General features: G+C 41.4%; 3 protein-coding genes and 5 non-coding genes across 9 annotated transcripts in view; 4 read left to right on the top strand and 4 right to left on the bottom strand.

Moving 5' to 3' along the window:
• Nucleotides 1–7,330, bottom strand: part of smim11 (small integral membrane protein 11) — a 68,147-nt gene extending 60,817 nt beyond the window's left edge. The window contains exons 1-2 of the mRNA XM_085150888.1: nucleotides 7,218–7,330; nucleotides 6,200–6,435 (exon numbers count right to left, since the gene is read on the bottom strand). Coding sequence (XP_085007014.1) covers nucleotides 6,247–6,435; nucleotides 7,218–7,232 — 204 coding nt within the window. The 5' untranslated portion in view covers nucleotides 7,233–7,330 and the 3' untranslated portion in view covers nucleotides 6,200–6,246. The remainder of the gene's footprint in view (nucleotides 1–6,199; nucleotides 6,436–7,217) is intronic.
• LOC146492199 (5S ribosomal RNA) lies at nucleotides 512–630 on the bottom strand. Its single transcript, XR_014872628.1, has one exon. It is a non-coding gene; the product is annotated as a 5S ribosomal RNA (ribosomal RNA).
• Nucleotides 950–1,068, top strand: LOC146492198 (5S ribosomal RNA). Its single transcript, XR_014872632.1, has one exon. It is a non-coding gene; the product is annotated as a 5S ribosomal RNA (ribosomal RNA).
• Nucleotides 3,886–4,004, bottom strand: LOC146492197 (5S ribosomal RNA). The gene has a single exon (XR_014872686.1). It is a non-coding gene; the product is annotated as a 5S ribosomal RNA (ribosomal RNA).
• Nucleotides 4,324–4,442, top strand: LOC146492196 (5S ribosomal RNA). Its single transcript, XR_014872648.1, has one exon. It is a non-coding gene; the product is annotated as a 5S ribosomal RNA (ribosomal RNA).
• Nucleotides 7,331–7,979: 649 nt separating the features above from the next.
• On the top strand, nucleotides 7,980–8,061 carry trnas-cga (transfer RNA serine (anticodon CGA)). Its single transcript has one exon. It is a non-coding gene; the product is annotated as a tRNA-Ser (tRNA).
• A 374-nt stretch (nucleotides 8,062–8,435) lies between these two features.
• On the bottom strand, nucleotides 8,436–15,411 carry gpr180 (G protein-coupled receptor 180). Its single transcript, XM_085150885.1, has 10 exons — nucleotides 15,145–15,411; nucleotides 14,127–14,270; nucleotides 13,930–14,024; nucleotides 13,310–13,415; nucleotides 12,868–13,048; nucleotides 12,604–12,653; nucleotides 12,358–12,515; nucleotides 11,997–12,194; nucleotides 11,839–11,916; nucleotides 8,436–11,689 (listed from the first exon to the last, which is right to left on the bottom strand). Exons 1-10 carry the CDS (start codon nucleotides 15,281–15,283, stop codon nucleotides 11,534–11,536), a joined length of 1,305 nt encoding a protein of 434 aa, XP_085007011.1. The 5' UTR covers nucleotides 15,284–15,411; the 3' UTR covers nucleotides 8,436–11,533.
• A 366-nt stretch (nucleotides 15,412–15,777) lies between these two features.
• On the top strand, nucleotides 15,778–21,202 carry tgds (TDP-glucose 4,6-dehydratase). Of its 2 annotated transcripts, XM_085150887.1 has the most exons (12): nucleotides 15,784–16,022; nucleotides 17,132–17,198; nucleotides 17,338–17,406; nucleotides 17,595–17,685; nucleotides 17,790–17,938; nucleotides 18,018–18,116; nucleotides 18,831–18,890; nucleotides 20,289–20,332; nucleotides 20,434–20,599; nucleotides 20,699–20,754; nucleotides 20,895–20,992; nucleotides 21,063–21,202. In XM_085150887.1, the coding sequence occupies exons 1-12, from the start codon at nucleotides 15,976–15,978 to the stop codon at nucleotides 21,179–21,181; spliced, it is 1,065 nt and encodes a 354-aa protein (XP_085007013.1). In that variant the 5' UTR covers nucleotides 15,784–15,975; the 3' UTR covers nucleotides 21,182–21,202. The 2 variants fall into 2 exon arrangements, with proteins under 2 accessions (XP_085007012.1, XP_085007013.1); XM_085150886.1 differs by having other exon boundaries at nucleotides 15,778–16,022; nucleotides 20,895–21,202.
• The last annotated feature ends 278 nt before the right edge of the window (nucleotides 21,203–21,480 follow it).

The raw sequence follows: 21,480 nt of genomic DNA, 5'->3' as shown, positions 1-21,480 counted from the left end.
TTATAAATTTCAGTGGTATATTATTCATGCAATAGGGAGTTGTCTTCTCCAACTGCTGGGGCTGAAATAAGTTCATCTAGTTTAGAAACTTCCACTGAACAGTCTATTATAGTGTCAGAACTAAGCATGTGCTTAAGAACTTAAACACTTTAAATGAGAATAATAGAAATTTTCCTTTACAGCTTCTACTCAAGTACAATCAATAAAGAAAACCACAGACTCTTTGATGTTTGTTTTGAAGGAAAAGTAATTTCCTGTAAATGTTTATCTGTGTGAGATTTTTCAGAAAACATCAATTTTGTTTAAACGTGAGATACATGGCCTATTCTTTCCTTGTTCTACTTTTGTCTCATCATTAATCTTATTACTGTGGAAGACAAGATGGAAATATAATATTCTCATGTTAAAAAGATAGAAAAAAGATTTTATTACCCAGAAATCTAACTTTTCATGCCTGTGAGGATAAACATGAGCAGCAGCGCCCTCTGCAGTTTGTGTGTGGAAGTGCAAAAGCTTACAGCACCTGGTATTCCCAGGCGGTCTCCCATCCAAGTACTGAGCAGGCCCGGCCCTGCTTAGTTTCCGAGATCAGACGAGATCGGGCGTGTTCAGGGTGGTATGGCCGTAAGCGAGGGAAGCCCGCTAAAAAACACCTTTTATACTTGGCAAACGTCTCACAGTTTGATATATATTATTGTGTTAAATTCCATATGTTACAGCGAAAGCATGCAGCTATACGTTGTTAACTGCAGCTTCAACACTGAACTGCAAAAATACTTTTCCCACAGTAACATCTCCATAATAACACATGTTTGATTATTATAGAACCGTGTGTTTTGTAATTCAAACATTTTTGTCGTTTGGAGACTTTAACTTCTATATAGAAGAGAAAACATGTGCATGTGTCGCTACAGCATGTATAAAAATGCTGTTTCTGAGCTCTGCTTTCGCTTGCGGCCACACCACCCTGAACACGCCCGATCTCGTCTGATCTCGGAAGCTAAGCAGGGTCGGGCCTGGTCAGTACTTGGATGGGAGACTGCCTGGGAATACCAGGTGCTGTAAGTTTTTGCACTTCCACACACAAACTGCAGAGGGCGCTAAAACTGTCACTACTCCTTCCTGTATTCTCTAGTCTCCTCCTGCTTTCCTTGAAGCACAAAAGCGCCTCGCTGATCATTTCCTAGATGCTAATCAAGGAATATTTAAGGAATATTTCCTTTTGACAGTAACTACTATAAAACCTAAAGCAGCACCTCACTGTCAATAACAGATTAAATGAACAAATCACATTAATATTGCAGAGTATAACATGGAGACATGAAGTAAGTTAGAGAAAAAAACAACAAGATGTGACATGTTGAATTTAATATAATTATAAAAAACAGAAACAGTTTTGGTTTATAGTTTACAGAGAATTTTACAGGAAAAGATAAAACACTGCGTCATATTCATATAAATGCACCGATCTGACAGACTTGCACAGGGTACAAAGCAAAGGAAGTGTTGAGTTCATCTGCATGGAGCCTGAATGACCGTCTCAGCAGATCATGTATGTGGCATACAGCCACTACTGGACCAATGAGCAAACTTTACCTCATCCCTGTCCTCTCATCTTAGTATTCATACTGAAGTTTGCATGTTATGGAGTTTTTTTGTTGTTGTTGTTTTTGGCTGTCATATTTTCCTTTTTAAAAAAACGGCACCTTGAAATATAAAAATGTGCTCGACAGTCCTGCTACTTTAACCACAAATCATTTCCTGAAACTCAGGAAAGCGTCCTTGTTGCTGAAAATCTCACATCTTCATCCTATTTGGAGGAAGTGGCTTGCAGCTCTGGTCGGTAAGATGTTTCCCTGGAGGAGAGAGAAGGACATTTGAGAGATTGATGACTCACAAGAGTCTAATCACATCAGTGCAACCAGTGGTTACTTGTATTAGTTTATTAATTAGAGATGAACCGATCTGATATTACGTATCGGTCCGATACTGACGTAAATTACTGGATCGGATATCGGAGAGAAATAAAAAATGTAATCCGATCCATTAAATATCACGAAAGCATCTCACAAAACTTGCGACACGGCGTAACTCAGCTCATAACCGTAGCACGTTGGAGCAGTATGTGTCACGTGATAGAGCGGCAAAGGCGTGCGAGACCTGTCGGCGGTCTGGTTGAGCAGTTGGAGCCTCGGTACCAAACCGGCATTTCATCTTCGAGAAAGTTTTCCCAGAGAGAAGTAAAGCAAGTGTGTAAGTTCATCTCTGAATATTTGTAAAGCATTCCCACGTTAAGCTTAACAACCGATATATGGAACGACTGCCTCTTCTCTCTTTCCAAAGATTCTTTCTTTTGTTTTCAATAGTTCTCATCATGCTGATTGATGTCCAAGGGGTCTCCTCTCCCATAAGTTTGATTCTAATTCCTACCGCGGTGATGTTAAATTGGGGTGAAACGTCATCATAACAGCTTTGACTGACAGCTGCAGTCACGGAGAAACTTGCGTATCTCTGTTCGCGAATAGCAGATAGAGCGTAGGCTCTGAGAGGACGCCCAGCGTTTACGCTACGAAAACACTACCCGATATGTAAATCAGATCCAACTGAATGTCATCAGAACATATTATATTATGAAATTTGTTTTCTTTTACTAATAAGTCGAGGATGAGGATTTGGAGAAACATTGAATATAGAAGTTTTCTATCTCTGATGATCAGTTTCAATGGTTGATTGTAAACTCACTTTACTAGTCCTCCTTCTTTATTATTCCATCCAGCAAATCAGCCCCGGAGCATGATCCTACCACCACCATGCTTAACATCTGGTACGCGGTTCTTAGATTTCCACGGATCACCTTTGATACACCAAACATACTGTTGTCATTGTGGCCATATAGCTCAGTCATTGTCAAGTCTGCCCATAAAGCTGCCTTTCCAGAAGTGTTTGGGATCCTCAGTTCACAGTAATAAGAAATTCCCTCTGATCTAAGGGGGACTCTTTGGTCTTCTTCCAGTCCTTGGCAAAGTGTTAACATATTAAAACAACTTGTAATTACAAACGATTGTTTGAACCGAATCTGTAAGTGTATAAAAATGGCTTAAAATGGTTTACGGTGAGTTCCTTGGACTTTCTGTTGTTCTAAATATTGGTCAATCCAACAAGTGCTTTTAAGCGAATCCTTTTTACGCTGCGAAGAGAAACTAACACTTGTAGTCAGCCATGATCACTAATGAGAAGTTAATACGGCTTGTTGAGTTATGAGGTGCAGAACCTTCAGCACCTCATATGAAAAGATTTGACTGTGTGTATGCTTTTGGCACTGTGTGCATTTGAGAAAATCCAAAATAAATTCAAACTTGTTTGTGAAAGCTGTTTTATAAATTTCAGTGGTATATTATTCATGCAATAGGGAGTTGTCTTCTCCAACTACTGGGGCTGAAATAAGTTCATCTAGTTTAGAAACTTCCACTGAACAGTCTATTATAGTGTCAGAACTAAGCATATGCTTAAGAACTTAAACACTTTAAATGAGAATAATAGAAATGTTCCTTTACAGCTTCTACTCAAGTACAATCAATAAAGAAAACCACAGACTCTTTGATGTTTGTTTTGAAGGAAAAGTAATTTCCTGTAAATGTTTATCTGTGTGAGATTTTTCAGAAAACATCAATTATGTTTAAACGTGAGATACATGGCCTATTCTTTCCTTGTTCTACTTTTGTCTCATCATTAATCTGATTACTGTGGAAGACAAGATGGAAATATAATATTCTCATGTTAAAAAGATAGAAAAAAGATTTTATTACCCAGAAATCTAACTTTTCATGCCTTTGAGCATAAACATGAGCAGCAGCGCCCTCTGCAGTTTGTGTGTTGAAGTGCAAAAGCTTACAGCACCTGGTATTCCCAGGCGGTCTCCCATCCAAGTACTGACCAGGCCCGACCCTGCTTAGTTTCCGAGATCAGACGAGATCGGGCGTGTTCAGGGTGGTATGGCCGTAAGCGAGAGAAACCCGCTATAAAACACCTTTTATACTTGGCAAATGTCTCACAGTTTGATATATATTATTGTGTTAAATTCCATATGTTACAGCGAAAGCATGCAGCTATTCGTTGTTAACTGCAGCTTCAACACTGAGCTGCAAAAATGCTTTTCCCACAGTAACATCTCCATAATAACACATGTTAGATTATTATAGAACCGTGTGTTTTGTAATTCAAACATTTTTGTCGTTTGGAGACTTTAACTTCTATATCGAAGAGAAAACGTGTGCATTTGTCGCTACAGCATGTATAAAAATGCTGTTTCTGAGCTTTGCTTTCGCTTACGGCCATACCACCCTGAACACGCCCGATCTCGTCTGATCTCGGAAGCTAAGCAGGGTCGGGCCTGGTCAGTACTTGGATGGGAGACCGCCTGGGAATACCAGGTGCTGTAAGCTTTTGCACTTCCACACACAAACTGCAGAGGGCGCTAAAACTGTCACTACTCCTTCTTGTAGTCTCTAGTCTCCTCCTGCTTTCCTTGAAGCACAAAAGCGCCTCGCTGATCATTTCCTAGATGCTAATCAAGGAATATTTAAGGAATATTTCCTTTTGACAGTAACTACTATAAAACCTAAAGCAGCACCTCACTGTCAATAACAGATTAAATGAACAAATCACATTAATATTGCAGAGTATAACATGGAGACATGAAGTTAGAGAAAAAATAACAAGATGTGACATGTTGAATTTGATATAATTATAAAAAACAGAAACACAGTTTTGGTTTATAGTTTACAGAGAATTTTACAGGAAAAAAAAAAACACTGCGTCATATTCATATAAATGCACCGATCTGACAGACTTGCACAGGGTACAAAGCAAAGGAAGTGTTGAGTTCATCTGCATGGAGCCTGAATGACCGTCTTAGCAGATCATGTATGTGGCATACGGCCAATACTGGACCAATGAGCAAGCTTTACCTCATCCCTGTCCTCTCATCTTAGTATTCATACTGAAGTTCGCATGTTATGGAGTTTTTTTGTTGTTGTTGTTTTTGGCTGTCATATTTTCCTTTTTAAAAAAAACGGCACCTTGAAATATAAAAATGTGCTCGACAGTCCTGCTACTTTAACCACAAATCATTTCCTGAAACTCAGGAAAGTGTCCCTGTTGCTGAAAATCTCACATCTTCATCCTATTTGGAGGAAGTGGCTTGCAGCTCTGGTCGGTAAGATGTTTCCCTGGAGGAGAGAGAAGGACATTTGAGAGATTGATGACTCACAAGAGTCTAATCACATCAGTGCAACCAGTGGTTACTTGTATTAGTTTATTAATTAGAGATGAACCGATCTGATATTACGTATCGGTCCGATACTGACGTAAATTACTGGATCGGATATCGGAGAGAAATAAAAAATGTAATCTGATCCATTAAATATCACGAAAGCATCTCACAAAACTTGTGACACGGCGTAACTCAGCTCATAACCGTAGCACGTTGGAGCAGTATGCGTCACGTGATAGAGCGGCTGTGGCGTGCGAGACCTGTCGGCGGTCTGGTTGAGCAGTTGGAGCCTCGCTACCAAACCGGCATTTCATCTTCGAGAAAGTGATCCCAGAGAGAAGTAAAGCAAGTGTGTAAGTTCATCTCTGAATATTTGTAAAGCATTCCCACGTTAAGTTTAACAACCGATATATGGAACGACTGCCTCTTCTCTCTCCCCCTCCCTCCCCCGTTGCTACTTCAGTCATGAAACTGATCAATGATCAGCTGATCGGCTTTTCTGTCGCGATTCCGTCTCTCTTGTTTGTTTTTGGCCGACTTTGCACCAGAAAAAGGAAACCAGCGGCTAAACAACAGCAGCACATTGAAGCTCTTTAAAATACCAGAATAGGAAGGATGGTGTAGGTTCAGGTTTATTAGATTAAAACTTGAGTATGAACAAAATGCAGCAAGATATTACAAAAAACATTTTTATTTATTTAAAAAAAATACACTATATCGGATTCATATCGGTATCGGCAAATATCCAAATTTATGATATTGGTATCAGGCATAAAAAAGTGGTATCGTGCCATCTCTAATAACAATACTACACTATGTGCTGTCTCCATATATAACTAATAATAAATCAAACTGCAAATAAAAGAAAGACATTTAGAAGAACCAGTGGTGTCGTCATGCGTTGTTTGTTGCTTATCATGTAATTACCATCTCTTCCCCGTGTACAGCAGCTTCTGCTCCTCTCCCTCTACTTGTCAGTCTTCCTTCAGGTTGTCGATGAGCTCCTGCGTCTGCTGGGCCAGCCTCCTCTTCTCAGCCTGCTGCTTCTTCAGGACCGCCTCTGCTTTCTTACTCTGGTAGATCTTCACCCCAGCAAACCCCAGACACAGCAGCAGCGTCTTCAGGGCTAAGATGTAGAAAAGCAAGGGGACGTTGTCCAAAGCCTGAGCATAGATAAGGGTACATATTTAACATAAATATGTATATAAATATATATGCAGAAATACTGTTTGTTAGAGGGTTTCTTTATAGTATTTCTGTTTTTTCTGCTAGATTTAAGAGGTTTGCTGCAAAAGAAATGTCTGGAACAGTCTGGGACCCCAGAGGAGATTTTCCTCCTCCTCTCTTCTACCTCAGCTGCTTATGCGGGAGGTGGCAGTTATAAAAAGGACAAACAGCTGCACACCATGTGCTTTATGAGCTTGTAGCTGCACCGGGTCACACACACTTGTCATTACCGAAACCGCATTCAAAATCTTTGCATTTTAAAAATTTTCTTTACATAACAATTTAAATTAAGCATCCTATAAGAAAATTTCTAATTCCCACAAATCACTCTTGAATTCGGCATAGATATTATCTAACAAGTGACCGCGGTTTTAATAATGTTTCTACAAGTCACCTCCTTTAAAGCTATTATCAGCTTATTTCTGTGGTTAAAAATAACAACACGTTTAAAAACTGGAGATGCCACTTGCGGTTTAAAATATATAGAAATATACACGCAGAGAGAGCGATATATATGCTATTTGATATATGACGATAGTAAAAGTTTTGGACGCGGTTGTAACAAATAACGCGAGAGTCTATGGTAACGTTAGCTTTAAGCTAGTGACAGCTGCGGCAAAAAAGGAGCAAAAGAAAACCTAAACGAGCACAAGAGTTATACAATTATAGCCAAGCGTGCATTTGGTCCATTTAAAATGATATATCTACTGATGGTTACCTTCCAGTTAATCATTTTTCGCTCCTGTGATGGTGCAGTCGTTCTCAGTCAGCAGCCAGAGAGCTATTAATGGTCGCGAGAAGAAGGCGGAGCTTACAGTAACTGGCCAATAGAAATGCAATATCTGCTAGCTGGCACTTATGCTACATTCAAAGTTCATGGAGTAAATCATATCGAACCAACTCGTAAGACGAGTTGGAATAGATCAAATAATGTGGAAACATTAATTTACATCAATCTAATAGTAGAAAACGACCTTAAACATTAAAGGGATTAAATTATTATTATTATTTTTTTTAATCTCGTGTTTTTCCTAATTTCCCACTGAAGTTGAATGCATCATTACTAATGGCAGTGCCGATGTACGGGGAGTGTGACTGACTCGTACCTGCTTGAAGGTTCTAGTAGTCAAGTAAACTAGATATACATTACATCTTCCATTTCTGTGTGCTCACAGAAGAGAAGTCGGTAACATTTGCTCAAAAACAATGTAAAATATGTAATATATCCGGTCTATTAGGTCAATAAGGAAACGCAAAGGCTTTTGATAACTGGCGCTTGCTAATGGATAATTTTGCCAGTTAAGAAATTGGGCCATTCATAGTCTTTGTTGCTGTGTTCTATAGGACGAATTCTTCATAATGTTATAATGACGTTTCGATAAAGAGTGCGTGGCCGAGAATACATAAACTATAAGCTTGTCATACGTCGGCTTTGTATATTGGGTTGTATACCAGTATGCCGGCATCCTGGGCATGCGTAGTCACGGTGGCCGAGAGGTTAAGGCGTTGGACTCGAAATCCAATGGGGTTTCCCCGCACAGGTTCGAATCCTGTTCGTGACGAAATTTAATTTATGTTATCCATCAAAGTGCACGCTGAAGCTGAGGTGCTAGCTAGCTGAAGTGTTCTTCCCTTACAAATGTACAGTGTAGGAGCTTAATTTCAATATATATTAATAACTGAGTTTTGTTAATTTCATATTCAGTTACACATTACAAATGTAACAGGTAAATACTTTTAGTTTTAAATTGTTAGCTTTGATAACTCATTAGTTTGAGCAAAATTTATTGTTCATATGCAAATTAGTTATATTTCTGCTACATAAATGGGTGATAATTATTTAGTATAATTCTTTTTTTTAATCTGTCTTTATCTGTCTTTTCCCCCCTTTCCCCCTAAAGTTGAATGCAACATTACTAATGTATTTGTAAGGTAATTGTTTTTTTGTTTTTTATATTATGTGTGTTTATTGTGGGGTGGCACTTCTATTTGTACTATTCTAATAAGCTTGCAAGCCAATATTTAGTATGATCACCTTAATTCTTCACTGCAGTCTGATCTTCCTTGTCATTTCTTTAAGTAGTCTTCAAGACTAGTTCTCCAGGATTCTTGAAGGACATTCAAAGCTCTTCCTTGGATGTTGGCTGCCTTTTGTTCTGTTCTCTGACAACATGATCCCACACTGCTTCTCTGGGGAGGCCAATCCTTGACTGATATGATATCTGTGACTTCATTTTCATGCTGAATAATGAAGCTGTTGCTAATCAAATGATTTCCAGTGCTTAAAGATACAATTTAATTAGACACTACACTGGTTCATCCCTCAAAGAAGAAGAAATATTCCTGTGAAAATAGTCAGGTTCAAAGACTAGACTAAAAATGACCCAAATGAAAACTAGTGCCAGCAGAACTAGTGCTAAAGACTACTTTAAAAATGATAAGTCTGTCTGCTTGTAAACAAAATATAAAGAAATAAGGGCTGGCTGCAGCTTTAGCTCATTGCTTGATTGATTTAATTTTCAAAATATGCAACACGTGAAGATTTTAGCAGTGTGACAGATACACGTATGTCGATGACCAAGCATAGAAAGAAAGGTGGCAACTAGGCTACGGCTTAATGAATAGCAACAGTCATTTTTGGTAGACATATTTTCTATTAACAAGCAGATGCCTGCTGTGAAAAAAGCTAGAACTGGGTTACTTAGATTAACCAGTGTAAATATAGGACAAGGTTACAGTGTGAATGATTCAAACCTCAAGCACAGTCAGTGGCTGCTGTGCTTATGTAACTGTCACGTTTCTTGAAGCTGCAGCATGAAGGACAACATTAAGCACTTATTAGTTTCAGATCTATTTTATTACAGTTGTCATGATCACAGGTGTAATAGTTACACAGGTTGTAAAAAATTAATATACGACAACTGAAGTGTGAAATGTAAACACTACAAAACAAAATGCACTTTGCCTCTAACTGAAGGATGAGCATTTAAAGTATACAGTATGACTGGTGGCCTCATAAATAAGATTGTCATTGAAGGACAATATGATGCATACAGGATGCACTGGCTCACATCCTGTGTGCAGACAGTAAATTGTGCATGGATATAAGAAGAACGTGCACTTTTTCAGGAGAAACCAATCTGTATGCTGATTTAAACAAGGTTGCACATTTTGGGATTAACAAATAACCCACGCAGGCTCATAGTCAAGTAGAACTTCATAAATAAGGAGGAGTATATACTGGTTTTCAATAAGGATTATAGCACATATTTAAAATTATAATGGGAGGTCTGTCTGTGTTTGTTTTAGATGGAGTTGGCTCAACTGTGCTACTTAAAAAGCTCCCAATTATATTTTCACCCCAGCTTTTCTCTCTTAAAAGAAGGACCTGGATTGACTGTATCCAGGGAAACATACTGCACCTTCATGCTACACTATAGATTATTTGTTTTTAATGAATTAAAAACAATCGATTTATGATTTAGGAGACAAAAAAAGAATCAGCAAAAACATACCAAACATGAAACTCCAACCAAAGCTTCTTTATAACGTGCTGATCTTGAAATAAATAGCTGATTAATAAATATATTAGCTGTCAGTTTGCTACGTGGGACTTGTCCTACATGACAGTGCAGCTCAGTTCTGCCTGGCTCTTATATAACACTAATATCTCATTTAATGAGCCTCATGTACAGTAATAACTCGATGACACAGGAATGGACGTGTGGGGTTGGAATGTATTTACACAGTGAAATTCATTTGAAGCCACCAAGTAGACTTAAGTTCCTCCTGATCTTTGTTATACTGAAGATTTTTTAATGATGGGTTAGCCATGCAACGCATCTTAAGCTACGCGATTTAGAGTCTCACATGCTCTCAGCTCATAAAGTCATCAGCACCCAAGTTAAGGTGCAGCTGTATGTTTGTGTGTAAATGTTGATGTTTTGGCTCGTCGACTTCACTTTGGCTTTGCACAATCAAACTCACGCATCCTTCTCAGTTAACAGTGTAACAATCCATTGCTTTACAGAACACATGCTGCATCCATCTGCTCAAACGTCCGCTGGTCCATCCGTCTGTCTGCCCATCTCGATCGATCCTAAACCAAAACCAACAGTGGCTCGAAATACCTCCGTGCCACAGAGCTGCACCAGAAACAAACCAATGAGCCTTCGTGGCCGCTCAGCCAACCAGGCCTTAGTTTCTAAGTAGAAACTAGAGATCGTAGGTCAATCAGAGAGTAGCACGTCCTCGCTTTTGCTTTGTTCGTGGGGTTAATTAATCTGATATAAAGCGCCAGCCTCAGACACAAACTGAGACTTTTCCATCCTTCGTGGCTTTGATCCAAGTCGTTGCAGCTTTAATGAGCAGGGAAAGCTCAATGAGACGAAGGCTTCTTCAATCCAGACCTAAATAGTGGTGTCTTTGTTTTTTCCTTGATAGTAAATCGATGATGCTTCTGTTTGTCTTATAATCAAATCCAAGAACAGAAATAAAACGCTCTCGAGTATTTTAATCTTGGCCCGCGTCCGTGAGGCCCGGGCAGCCATCCCCACATTCGGCCCTGTGAGGAGTAAATCTTCGCTTCCTTTTTCTTTCCTCACATCTGCGTCTCTAGGTGATGCATCCTTAATCTCAATCCTGGCCGGCTGTCTTCATCCGTCCTCGTTTTTCTTTTGTTTCAGTGGTATTTTGGCTGGCGTCATGGAGAACCAAAGAATCGGCCTGACAGCCGGTTCTCTCCTCCTCTTGTTCAGCAGTGCTCAAGCTGGCTCCAGTCAAAAATCACTTAAAACTAGAGGTAGGCTGTTGTTGTACATATATCATCCTCTGTTCACTCTCTTTCAATGATTTCTTGGTAACTTGCTTCCTAGTAACTACAGAAGTTCTCCCAGGAAACAGTTAACTGCAAAGAAAATCAGTCCCTGCAGCGTCTGAGCACATCTTTTTTGAGGAGAAGCGTCACAGCATCATGGCACATCCACCCTTAGCTCGTGATAATCATTATTAGGACAATTGTGATGGTGTACATGCTCAGTAGCGCGCCCTGTGGTTTGTTCTGGACATGGTGAGGGGCAGGGAGACTGAGGAAAGAGAGGACACCTCCCAGTAAAGAGAGCGAGACAGGAAGAGCTGGTAGAGGATGACCATGGAGATGGACTGGCAGAGGATCACCCCCATGGTCACCACCTGCAGAGGAGGAAGACAGGTGGGAGGCAGCGTGTAAACTTGGTGGCCAATGGAGGACAAAAGGTGAGAACTGAACATTTAAACTCATTGAACATGAAAGAATTATCCTCAACAGCAAAAACTGTTGTTGTCTTTGTGGGAGTTCAAACCTTTTCCTTCTGATGCTCGTTGAAGATCACAGACATGAGGACGAGGATGGGATGACAGAGGAACCACAGGAAGCATCCCTGCACAGAACAAGACCACATGACCGCCCGAGAACCTGCAGGCGTCTGTTATGTCAGTTTCAGTGTGAAATCTTTTTTACCTTGGCGAAGCTGAGGTAGAAGTCTCTCTTTAGGGTGCTCCTCTCGGTGGAGATGATCTGGTAGAGGATGGAGGCCAGCAGGAGGGCCAGGCCCACTCTCAGAGCCATGAGGAGGAGACCGGCCACGCTCTGCTGGGCGTGATAGCTGTGGTGTTCACTCTCCGACTCTGAATACTGCTCCCACAGCAGCAGCACCGCCTGAAAATACAGTCTGGTTCTTAACAGTCGTCTTATGGCAAATACCCCAAATGAACTCCCACCTCATTCTGAAAACATCACGTTTACCTGATCGGGATTCTATGTGCTGGATCACATTTTCCTTAAAAATGAAACACTTGAAGTCATCTCAAGTTCTGCATACCTGTGTGATAACTCCACCAACAGCTACAGCCGTGGAGGCCGGAGACTGTTCCCACTGCAGAGGTCTGGACTGAGGCTTCCTGCCTCGGCTCAGAGTCCAGCCCATACACAGACTCAATAACATGTACAGCATGGACACCTGGGACACCATATCCCAGACTGCATCGGAGCCAAAAGAGAGGTTAACATGATCAGAGAGGTTCAGTTTTTCTCTTATTGACTCTTTATAATGTTGCAGGTAACTTACACTCAGCCAGGCTGCCCATCAGTGGAAGACCGATTCCATCTCTGGAATACCTGCAAACAACAGGAGGCACAAACAGAAACACTGTTGTCTTAATTCACATAGTTTTTTATTAACAACTCTGTACTAAATAAATACAAATATCCCTTAAAATACATTTTAAGTCATAAAATATTACTGATATGCAACAGTGGGCCATCAAGAGTAGCGTGAGCTTTAGAAACATTATAAATATTGTCTGCCTTTCTCTGGCTCTGCTGAATCTACCTGGCCAGGTGGATGTAGTTGCAGAGCGCAGAGCAGCCCTGTAAGGCCAGCGCTGTAGTCAATACTTTGAGGACAGTGTGCATGGGTCCTCCTTTCCTCAGAGCCTGGTACAGAGGCTGGATGTAGATGCAGCAGGCGATGAAGTAGGCCAGCAGCAGGAGGAAGTAAAAACTGTGGAGGCCTAAGAGAGCGAGAGGGGAAAAATCATCAGCAATCCATCAGGATCAAACATAAAGTCCAGTCCTAATGCATTAATCATGTATTTAGTGTAGAGGTCTGACAGCACCTGAAGAGCCCTTACAACTTTTTATTAGTTTTACTAGATTCGGGACTTTATGCCGACAGTCATACTCTCATGCATGCATCACCAGCTTGAGCTTAGTGATGCACTGACATTATCTGCTGTAGTCTGACAGCGGAGGGCGTATTCGGGGTGTCTGACCTGCCTCCTCTGCACTGAAATGCTCCAGAGGGTTTCCAGCCGAGTCGGCATTAAACAGCAGGACAGTGAAATCAAGATCAGCGTGGCCGGCAATCAATACGTTTTCCTAAGGAGAGAACGGAAATCTTAGTGATGAGCAGAATCCATATAGTTATGACTATCATTATTACTCGATCATGCAGTACTGTTGAAGGCATTACTGTCTAGTATAACAGCATTACTACCAATAGTTCAACCTACTTTTCCAGAACAAGTTTTAAATATTGTATTTAACTGTGTCAGTGTTGTGTTTTGTGTTAGAATGAGCTCGCTGACAATAAATGTTTATTGTGACAGATTTATGACTGTGTGTGTATTTGACTGTATATATGCGTACATGACTGTGCATGCACTGACCTGTAGGTGTGATGCAAACCAAAACATTTGCGACCCTACATAGGTTTCTGCAGGAGTAGGACTGTATTTCACTGTATACTGCAATATAGAGTGCATGTGTCTTTGCACAGAGTCTCCTTTAGAGGTGTCCTCTTATTTGTTCAACAACAGCATCACTGCTGGAGGTTTGCCTGACTAAAGCCCTAGTTGCATTATTACATTAATATTATATATAATTGTGTTACCTGACATGTGTATCTGTCAGCATACAGGATCTGCCAGGCTGTGGGCAAAGACTGCCGAGGGATCGTCTGGTTGTGCTCTTCCTGACTGAGTGTAACTGTGGGTGGGTAGGGGTGGGGGAAGGAAAGTGGAGACATAAATCAATATGGCGGCATGGCAGGAGAATCCAGAATTGTATCAGCGATTGCTGGTTTCTTACTGGTCACGTCGGCTTTGGCGAGCCTCTCGGAGCAGCTGAGGTTGTCCAGCTCCGAGTCCATATCCTGATACAGCAGCAGTCTGGACTCTCTCTCTTTAGCCAGCGTTGAGCTGTCCACCCGGCACACCAGCAGACCGTTGCCAGCTAAACGAAGACAAGGCACCATGGTTGCAGCAGCTTCTCAGATGTAACATTTAACACTCACATAGCATGTTCGTGAAATTTTACAGACCAAACGGCTAACTAGTAATTCAATAATGTACTCAACTGATTAGACTTTAATATATAAAACATTCATTTTCAAATATATAAGCTGGAGAACAAAGAGATTGTAGCTTTCAGTGGCCTTTGGATCTCTGAGGCCGAATGATGGGCCCCTAGTTTGCCAGCATGGTTTCTACCAATAGGCCCTTGTGCTTCACACAGGGTTAATCTCCTGAAACAAGTGAGATTAGCTGACATCTGGTAGCTTCAGACCTTTTTAAAGCAAAAAGTCTTGCAGAAAACACCCCCCACTATGCCATGTGACATGTGTAGCCAGCCTCTGTCCACACTCAGGGTGCAATCAGCTCATTTATGGGTCGGAAAGAAGTTGGATTCCTATAAGACCTGTAAAAATACCTAAAAGTGTCCGGAAGCAAGTTTCCGGAATACTTGTTAGAGGTCAGCCCGAATAAAAATGCTATAAAATAAAATACAGACGCTTAAGACAAACAGTAATTTGACATTAAGCAGCAAAGGTAAAGATAAAGCGCCGGCTGAATGCTGCCAGAACTGCTAATAATCAGTGCACACGTTATCAGATACTCGCACGACACGTTAGTTACACCCATTTTTGAGCGGCTCAGTGAGAGCCGTTAGCAAATAAAAAAAGGAAAGCAAACACGGGCAATAAACTGAGCCGTCAGCTCGTTATTACCCCACGTTAATCATTAAGGTGGCGTGAAAAGAAGCTAAGCCCGCTGTCAGAGCTGGAATGACACGCCAGCAGCAAGCACATCAGCACCGTCAACGTTACCTTGGTACATGAATTTAGTGATGAACTGGCCCTTCTGCTGTCTCGCCGCTTCGCTCTTAAAAAGTCCCGTAACAGTTTTCCCGGAAGCCTCCGAAGTGAGCAGCAAAACAGCCGCAAGTGTGGCTAATAAGTACGACATTTTCCCGCTAGTGCAGTTTAGCGTTATAGACAAATATAGGATGCCTCATCGATTCAATGAGCCACGAAGCCAGAAGTGAACCAGCTGCGTCAAGACCCCCAAAAGTTCGCCAAGCTGTGACCGGAAGTTGGATGTTCTTGCTCTCAAATAAAAGCTAAGCTTGGAAATAATGGATAATAAACGCGCGCGGAATGACACAAAACGCATTCACATGAAGACACACCTGAAATAATATTATATTTAAGTTTGGTACATAACTAAACGCAGCACACACGTGTTAGAGGTTAAAATACTCGATATGACCTTTATTTTGAAAAGCAACACCGGATGATATGTGTTTATTTAAGAGGACTTGACTGGTTTTCGCTTGCCGACAGGTCTACATTGACAGTTTGATTGATTCGGGATTCACGCAATCACATCGCGCTAACTTCACTGCATCATATAGGACAACCAATCAGAGAGTAGAAACTAGTACACACACTATTAATGACCCGCCCACTTTCAACGTGTCAACACTGCCGTGAAGCAGCCGGTGACTGTCGCACAATCCGGCTACTGTTATGGAAGGAAATAAAGCTCTGCTGTTTCCGTTAGGATAGCTAGCTTCCAGGCTTGATGTCGGAAAATATGTTTTTATTATACCTGTAGGAGTACATGTTGTGAGGTAACAGCTGCTGGAAGACCGGGAAATGGACTTCAACAGGACTGTTCTGGTGACTGGAGGCTCTGGATTCATGTGCGTTCGTATTTCATATCAGCTGAAATAACATTACGAACTTAGCATTTAGCTTGATAAACAGACCTGACCGTGGTTCCTCTTTTAGTTATCAAGACTAGGACCTGTAAGGAAAACCTCTGCACAGGTGAAACAGAGGTAAACAATAAAGGAACATCTGTTAGCAATAGCAGTTATTTACTAAGAAATAAGCACAATCTTATTAGTGAAAAAGTATTTATTGTAAAAAAAACAAACAAACAAACAAACAAACGAACTAACATTACTCTGGCTTATCTTATAAATCATCCCGGTGTCTCTACAGGTTGAGTAACTGTTCACAAGTCTTGGAGTAGTGGTTTCAGTCCTGGGGTATATTTCAAAATATTATGGCAGACTGAGAATTGAGCCCACAAACACATGGAGCCAAATGCTCAGATGAGTGTTAATGTGTAGTTAGCACTCAGTTAGAACACTTGTAAATTTCTTGTTTTGGCTGTAATCTGTCAAGAAAGAACTTCCTGTGACAACACAGAAGCTGGAACCAGTTTTTGGCCTTTATTTATCCTGGTAAAAAGTCTTATTGGCATTAAAAATGTCTTTTTCAAAACAGATGTGACCAAGTGGGCAGCAGAAATTGCAGCAAATTTAAAATCAGAGTTCTTTCAAGATATTGGAAGTGACTGAAATTGACTGGATTATTTATAATGTAGGTACAATAACAGGTGATTTCTTTGTGTTAAATATAACCCCTTAGTAAATCCTGTTTAATAGAGCCTCTTTACCAATATAAGCAAAGATATTAGACATAAAAAACACACAGAGACAGGTTTATTAACAGCAAATGGAGGAACAAGCAAAGTTTTCCCTTTTATTATAAGAAAAATGTAAAATTTGGGAATGCTCAGTTCACAAATCAGGTTTCATTTCATTATTATGGTTTTATCTCACTAACAAATGAAGGATCTCTGTTTGTGGGATGTGATTTCTGTAGTGTTTACATATAGGCAATGCAAAGTGGTCAGCTCATGTCGTCTTCTTGACATAAACGGCACAGGCATGTGTGGGCTGATGGAGTCTCTGCCCAGTGGGGCGTAAATGAACTGTCTCAAATTTCTCTGCTCCTACAGCGGCTCCCATCTGGTGTGCTCGCTGGTCCACAGACACCCGGAATGGAGAATTATCAACCTGGATAATGTAAGTCTTAATTTTCTTTTCCTCCTTCACTCCGTTTCCAAATATATCACTGTGGGTTTGTTGTCTTTGTGACGTGCAAAGCTGCAGCTAGTGTCTGCTGTGTGCACTGTGGCACGTCTCACTGTCTGATCTCTTCCAGTTGGATTACTGCTGCAGCCCCAGGAGTCTGAAGAGCGTTGAAAACAGAGCGAACTACATCTTTATCAGGGTGAGCGCTGATAAATAAACACATCAGGTCCAGAATAACCAGACTGACACCAGATGTGTAATTTAATACTTTTGTATAATTACATGTATTATTATGTTTAAAATAAGGTGTAATTTGAAGGATTTATCATCAGTTGAGCTTTAACTGTGCCGGGTGCACAGTTACTCATTTGGACTCTTCTTCAACAGGGGGATGTGTGTAACCCGCGGCTGCTGAACCACATCTTCAGTTCCAAAAACATCGACGTCATCTTTCACCTGGCAGCCAAAACTCACGTCGGTGAGCAGCAGCTTGTTCGGGCAGTTTTTATGAACAGGAGCTTTTGCAGTTTCAGCTCTTGTGTTAAAGTTCTTTTCCTCTCTCCTTCCTCTCTGTGCTGTCAGAGGCTTCCTTTGAATCCCCGTCCACTTTCCAGCAGGTCAACGTTGAAGGGACCAGAGTTCTGCTGGGAGCGGCCCATCAGGCCCGACACCAGCCACAGCGCTTCATCTACATCAGCACCGATGAGGTGTACGGAGCCAGTCTGCATGAGGCCAGTGGATAGATTGGGGTTGTTGGTTCGTGCTTTTGTTTATGGATCATGCAGTGTCGCTGATGTTTGTCCCCTACAGGTGTTTGATGAGAGCAGCCCAGTGAGGCCCTCCAATCCGTACGCTGCTACTAAAGCTGCTGCAGAGTATCTGGTCAGATCGTACTGGGACCAGTACAAGGTAAACCCATACAGATAGGCCAGTAGCTTCCAAACCAAATAAATGACTTTAGATATTAGTTTTTGATTTGTCAGTTTTGGCTTGGACGTTAGTTACTCAGTTTAACAATCACAGTAGTGAAAACAGCGTTATTATTGTGACCATATGACATGAACTTTGGAGCTTGTTGCCTTTGAAATAGTTGCTTGGCCACTGATTGTAGTCAGATGCCATCTTTAAAGATACTTTGGTGCATTTAGATGGCAATAAAACATCAATAAGATCGAGTCAGCCTGCTATCAGTGATCATGAAGCAGTTAACTTTCGCTGTCTACATACATAGAAATTCACATTAAGTCCTTATATTCAGAGGCCAGCTAGAGACTTATCGATTTGATGAGAAATCCTTCCATAAATAGTGATGTCGTTGCTGCAGGAAAGCGATGTAACTGCAAAATGATGTGGGCGCTCCACAACCTTCCAGTTTTACAGGAATATGACTAGAATGCAACCAGCTGGCAACTATAAGTCAAGTCCCCTGTTGTTGCAGACTAGTTGGCCTTGTATTCTTGTAAGAAAGAGAACTTCAAAACTGGGCAACTCTCATCAAAATAATCTACATGGATACATGGCACTAGAGGCCAGTGGTTAATATGATTTGAGGTGAACTGTCCCTTTAATTTTAAATAAATGACTTTTTTAATCTTTGTCATTTGAATACTGCTCTGTTACCAGTTTCCCATCATCATTACCAGGAGCAACAACATCTACGGGCCCAGGCAGTACACGGAGAAGGTCCAGTATCATGACTAAGCACGCCCATTTTACATTTAGTGGCTAATTTTGCAGAAATATGCTCCGTTTGTACAGTTTAAGATTTGAGGCTGTATGTAGAACTATTTTCATGTATGTTAAACAACATCAGGTCACACTGATGTCGTCTGTGCAAGATTAATCTACAGCAAGGGTGGGCAACTCCAGGCCTCGAGGGCCGGTGTCCTGCAGGTTTTAGATGTGTCCTTGATCAAACACAGCTGATTTAAATGACTAAATTAGCTCCTCAACGGTCGTGTCCAAATTCATGGGCTGCATCCTCCTGAGGACCCGGCCTTCGCGGTCTATGTGGGCCGGGTCCTCAGGAGGTCAGGTAGGCCGGAAGTAAACGGCTATGGAATTGGACGGTCTAGCCTTCTCGATCTACTCCCGCCCTTAATTCAGAGTATTTCCGGTTGTCAGCGCCACGGCACGAAAATCGAAAATGGACCCGAAATCTTTCTCCGTTTTTTGTGTTCATTTCTAATTATCAACGAGCTAACCCACATTCTCGCCTGAAAATATGTTTAAAGTTTATTTTGTGGCCCAGAAAGATTAATAAGAGTAATTTTAAAACTTAGTAGCGGCCGCCATTGCCGGAAACTGGAGCTTGGCTGGGCCGCGCTATGAATTCTGGGATATGGTGGGCCAAGAAGGACACACCCGACCCATCCTTCAAATTCGGGGAAAAGGAGGACGCATTTGTCGGCTGCATTCGGAGGAGCCTATGAATTTGGACAGCCTTCGGCGCGTCGCTGTGACGTAATCGGTCTACAAATGCGGCCTCAGGAGGAAGCAGCCCATGAATTTGGACACGACCAACATGTCCTGAAGTTCTCCAGAGGCCTGGTAACGAACTAATCATGTGATTCAGGTGTGTTGACCCAAGGTGAGATCTAAAACCTGCAGGACCCCGGCCCTCGGGGCCTGGAGTTGCTCACCCCTGATCTACAGTGATACACATTTTAAAGATTTGTTTTAAGGTTATTGTAATTACTCTCATTGATTTTAGGCTGTATATAAGATATCTGCACAGCTGTATGTAGAACTATTTTTATGTATGTAAAGCAACATCAGGTCACACTGATGTCATCTGTGCAAGATTAATCTACAGTGATACATATTTTAAAGATTTGTTTTAAGGTTGTTGTAATTACTCTCATTGCCACAAGGGGGAGACAAAATTCACCCTGCAGGTTTAAAAATGCTGCAATCAGCTGTGTGTTTACATTTGACTACAACTGAATGCACAGACAGAAAATGCAAAATCAGACTTTCACTTTCAGTTCCTTCTAAAGATTTAACTGGTTTTAAAGAGTTAAACATATCTTCTTCTTTGCCACCAAGCTTTTAATATAAATTGTCATCTTGATCTTTCAGGTCATTCCAAGGTTCCTCACCCTCTTACAGATGGACAAGAAATGGTGGGTTTGTGTTAACGAGCGCTGTCGTTCCGGTCTGTGTTTCACAGTAACAGAAGTGCTTATCCAATTAAACCCGTTTCTGTGTGTTTGCTCTGCGGCAGCACTATCCAGGGAACCCTTCCAAAATCCCGCCACTTCCTGTTTGTCAGTGATGCCATAAACGCCTTCCTGTTGCTTCTGGAGAAAGGGATTGTGGGAGAAATCTACAATGTGGGGACAAGCTGTGAGATTCCCATCATGCAGCTGGCGAGGGAACTTGTTAGGATGGTGGGTTTAGGAACTGTTTATTCAAACATTTAGCAGGAGCTTTTAGGAAGTAAGCGAATTACATGAATACTAAAAGGTGTGTGTGTTGGTTCTGTTTAGGTCAAGAAAGTGCCCGAATCTGAAGTAAATGATTGGCTTGAGTTTGTGCCTGACAGGTAAGTAGAGAACGAGCTGGCAAAAGCAGGGGAGAATTCCAGGAAGTAGCCAAAGCCTTCTACTTCGGCTTTAGACTCAATCTCCGTCTTTTGAAAAGCACACTCTTGTCCACTTTTAACCTTTGACCTCTGCTCTCCAGGCCGCGGGTCGACCTGCGTTACCCCATCAAGTGTGAGAAGCTGCAGCAGCTGGGCTGGAGAGCTGAGGTGTCCTGGACTGAAGGCATCAGACAGACAGGTACAGTCACACACACACATTCCCTTCCTGTATGGTGTGTTAGTGATTCATGCGTTTCTTGTTTTTACAGTGAAATGGTATCGAGACAACCCAGACTTCTGGTCAGACATCAGCGAAGACCAACCACCAATCAGGCACGAGTTTGAAAAGGCTACCACCACAGTGGTCCCGATCAGCTCTGAATCTTGACTGACAGGAAGAGACTTTAAATTTTTTCCATACAAGTAATTTTATGTGATATTTATGTAGCACAGAGGCCACCATGGCTGGTTTAAAGCTCAATGAACAAAACACTGAATACTTCAGTTAGCATCAGTCTTACTCTGCAGAACATTTCATTCTCAGCCGTCTGAGTTAAGACAGTCTGAGCAACAGGACCTGAAGTGCCAGATAACCAAGGGGAGAACCTTCAAAGCAGACCTACAGCTGGAAATTAATGCACTTTATTACTTAACTTCATAGTAATTACAATCTTAGCTGATATTAAC

This window comes from Neolamprologus multifasciatus, chromosome 23 (assembly GCF_963576455.1).
Source record: "Neolamprologus multifasciatus chromosome 23, fNeoMul1.2, whole genome shotgun sequence".
In the NCBI taxonomy this organism is placed as follows: Eukaryota; Metazoa; Chordata; class Actinopteri; order Cichliformes; family Cichlidae; genus Neolamprologus; species Neolamprologus multifasciatus.
This window is presented reverse-complemented; position numbering and strand designations above follow the sequence as displayed.

Excerpts from the sequence above, each read along its gene's own strand:
- tgds (XM_085150886.1), top strand. The coding sequence starts at position 15,976 with ATGGACTTCAACAGGACTGTTCTGGTGACTGGAGGCTCTGGATTCAT. Across the intron at positions 17,199-17,337 it reads GAATTATCAACCTGGATAAT|TTGGATTACTGCTGCAGCCC; the intron begins GTAAGTCTTAAT and ends GATCTCTTCCAG. Across the intron at positions 18,117-18,830 it reads CGTACTGGGACCAGTACAAG|TTTCCCATCATCATTACCAG; the intron begins GTAAACCCATAC and ends CTCTGTTACCAG.
- gpr180 (XM_085150885.1), bottom strand. The coding sequence starts at position 15,283 with ATGTCGTACTTATTAGCCACACTTGCGGCTGTTTTGCTGCTCACTTCG. Across the intron at positions 13,416-13,929 it reads CTGACAGATACACATGTCAG|GAAAACGTATTGATTGCCGG; the intron begins GTAACACAATTA and ends TTCTCTCCTTAG. Across the intron at positions 13,049-13,309 it reads TTTCAGTGCAGAGGAGGCAG|GCCTCCACAGTTTTTACTTC; the intron begins GTCAGACACCCC and ends TCGCTCTCTTAG.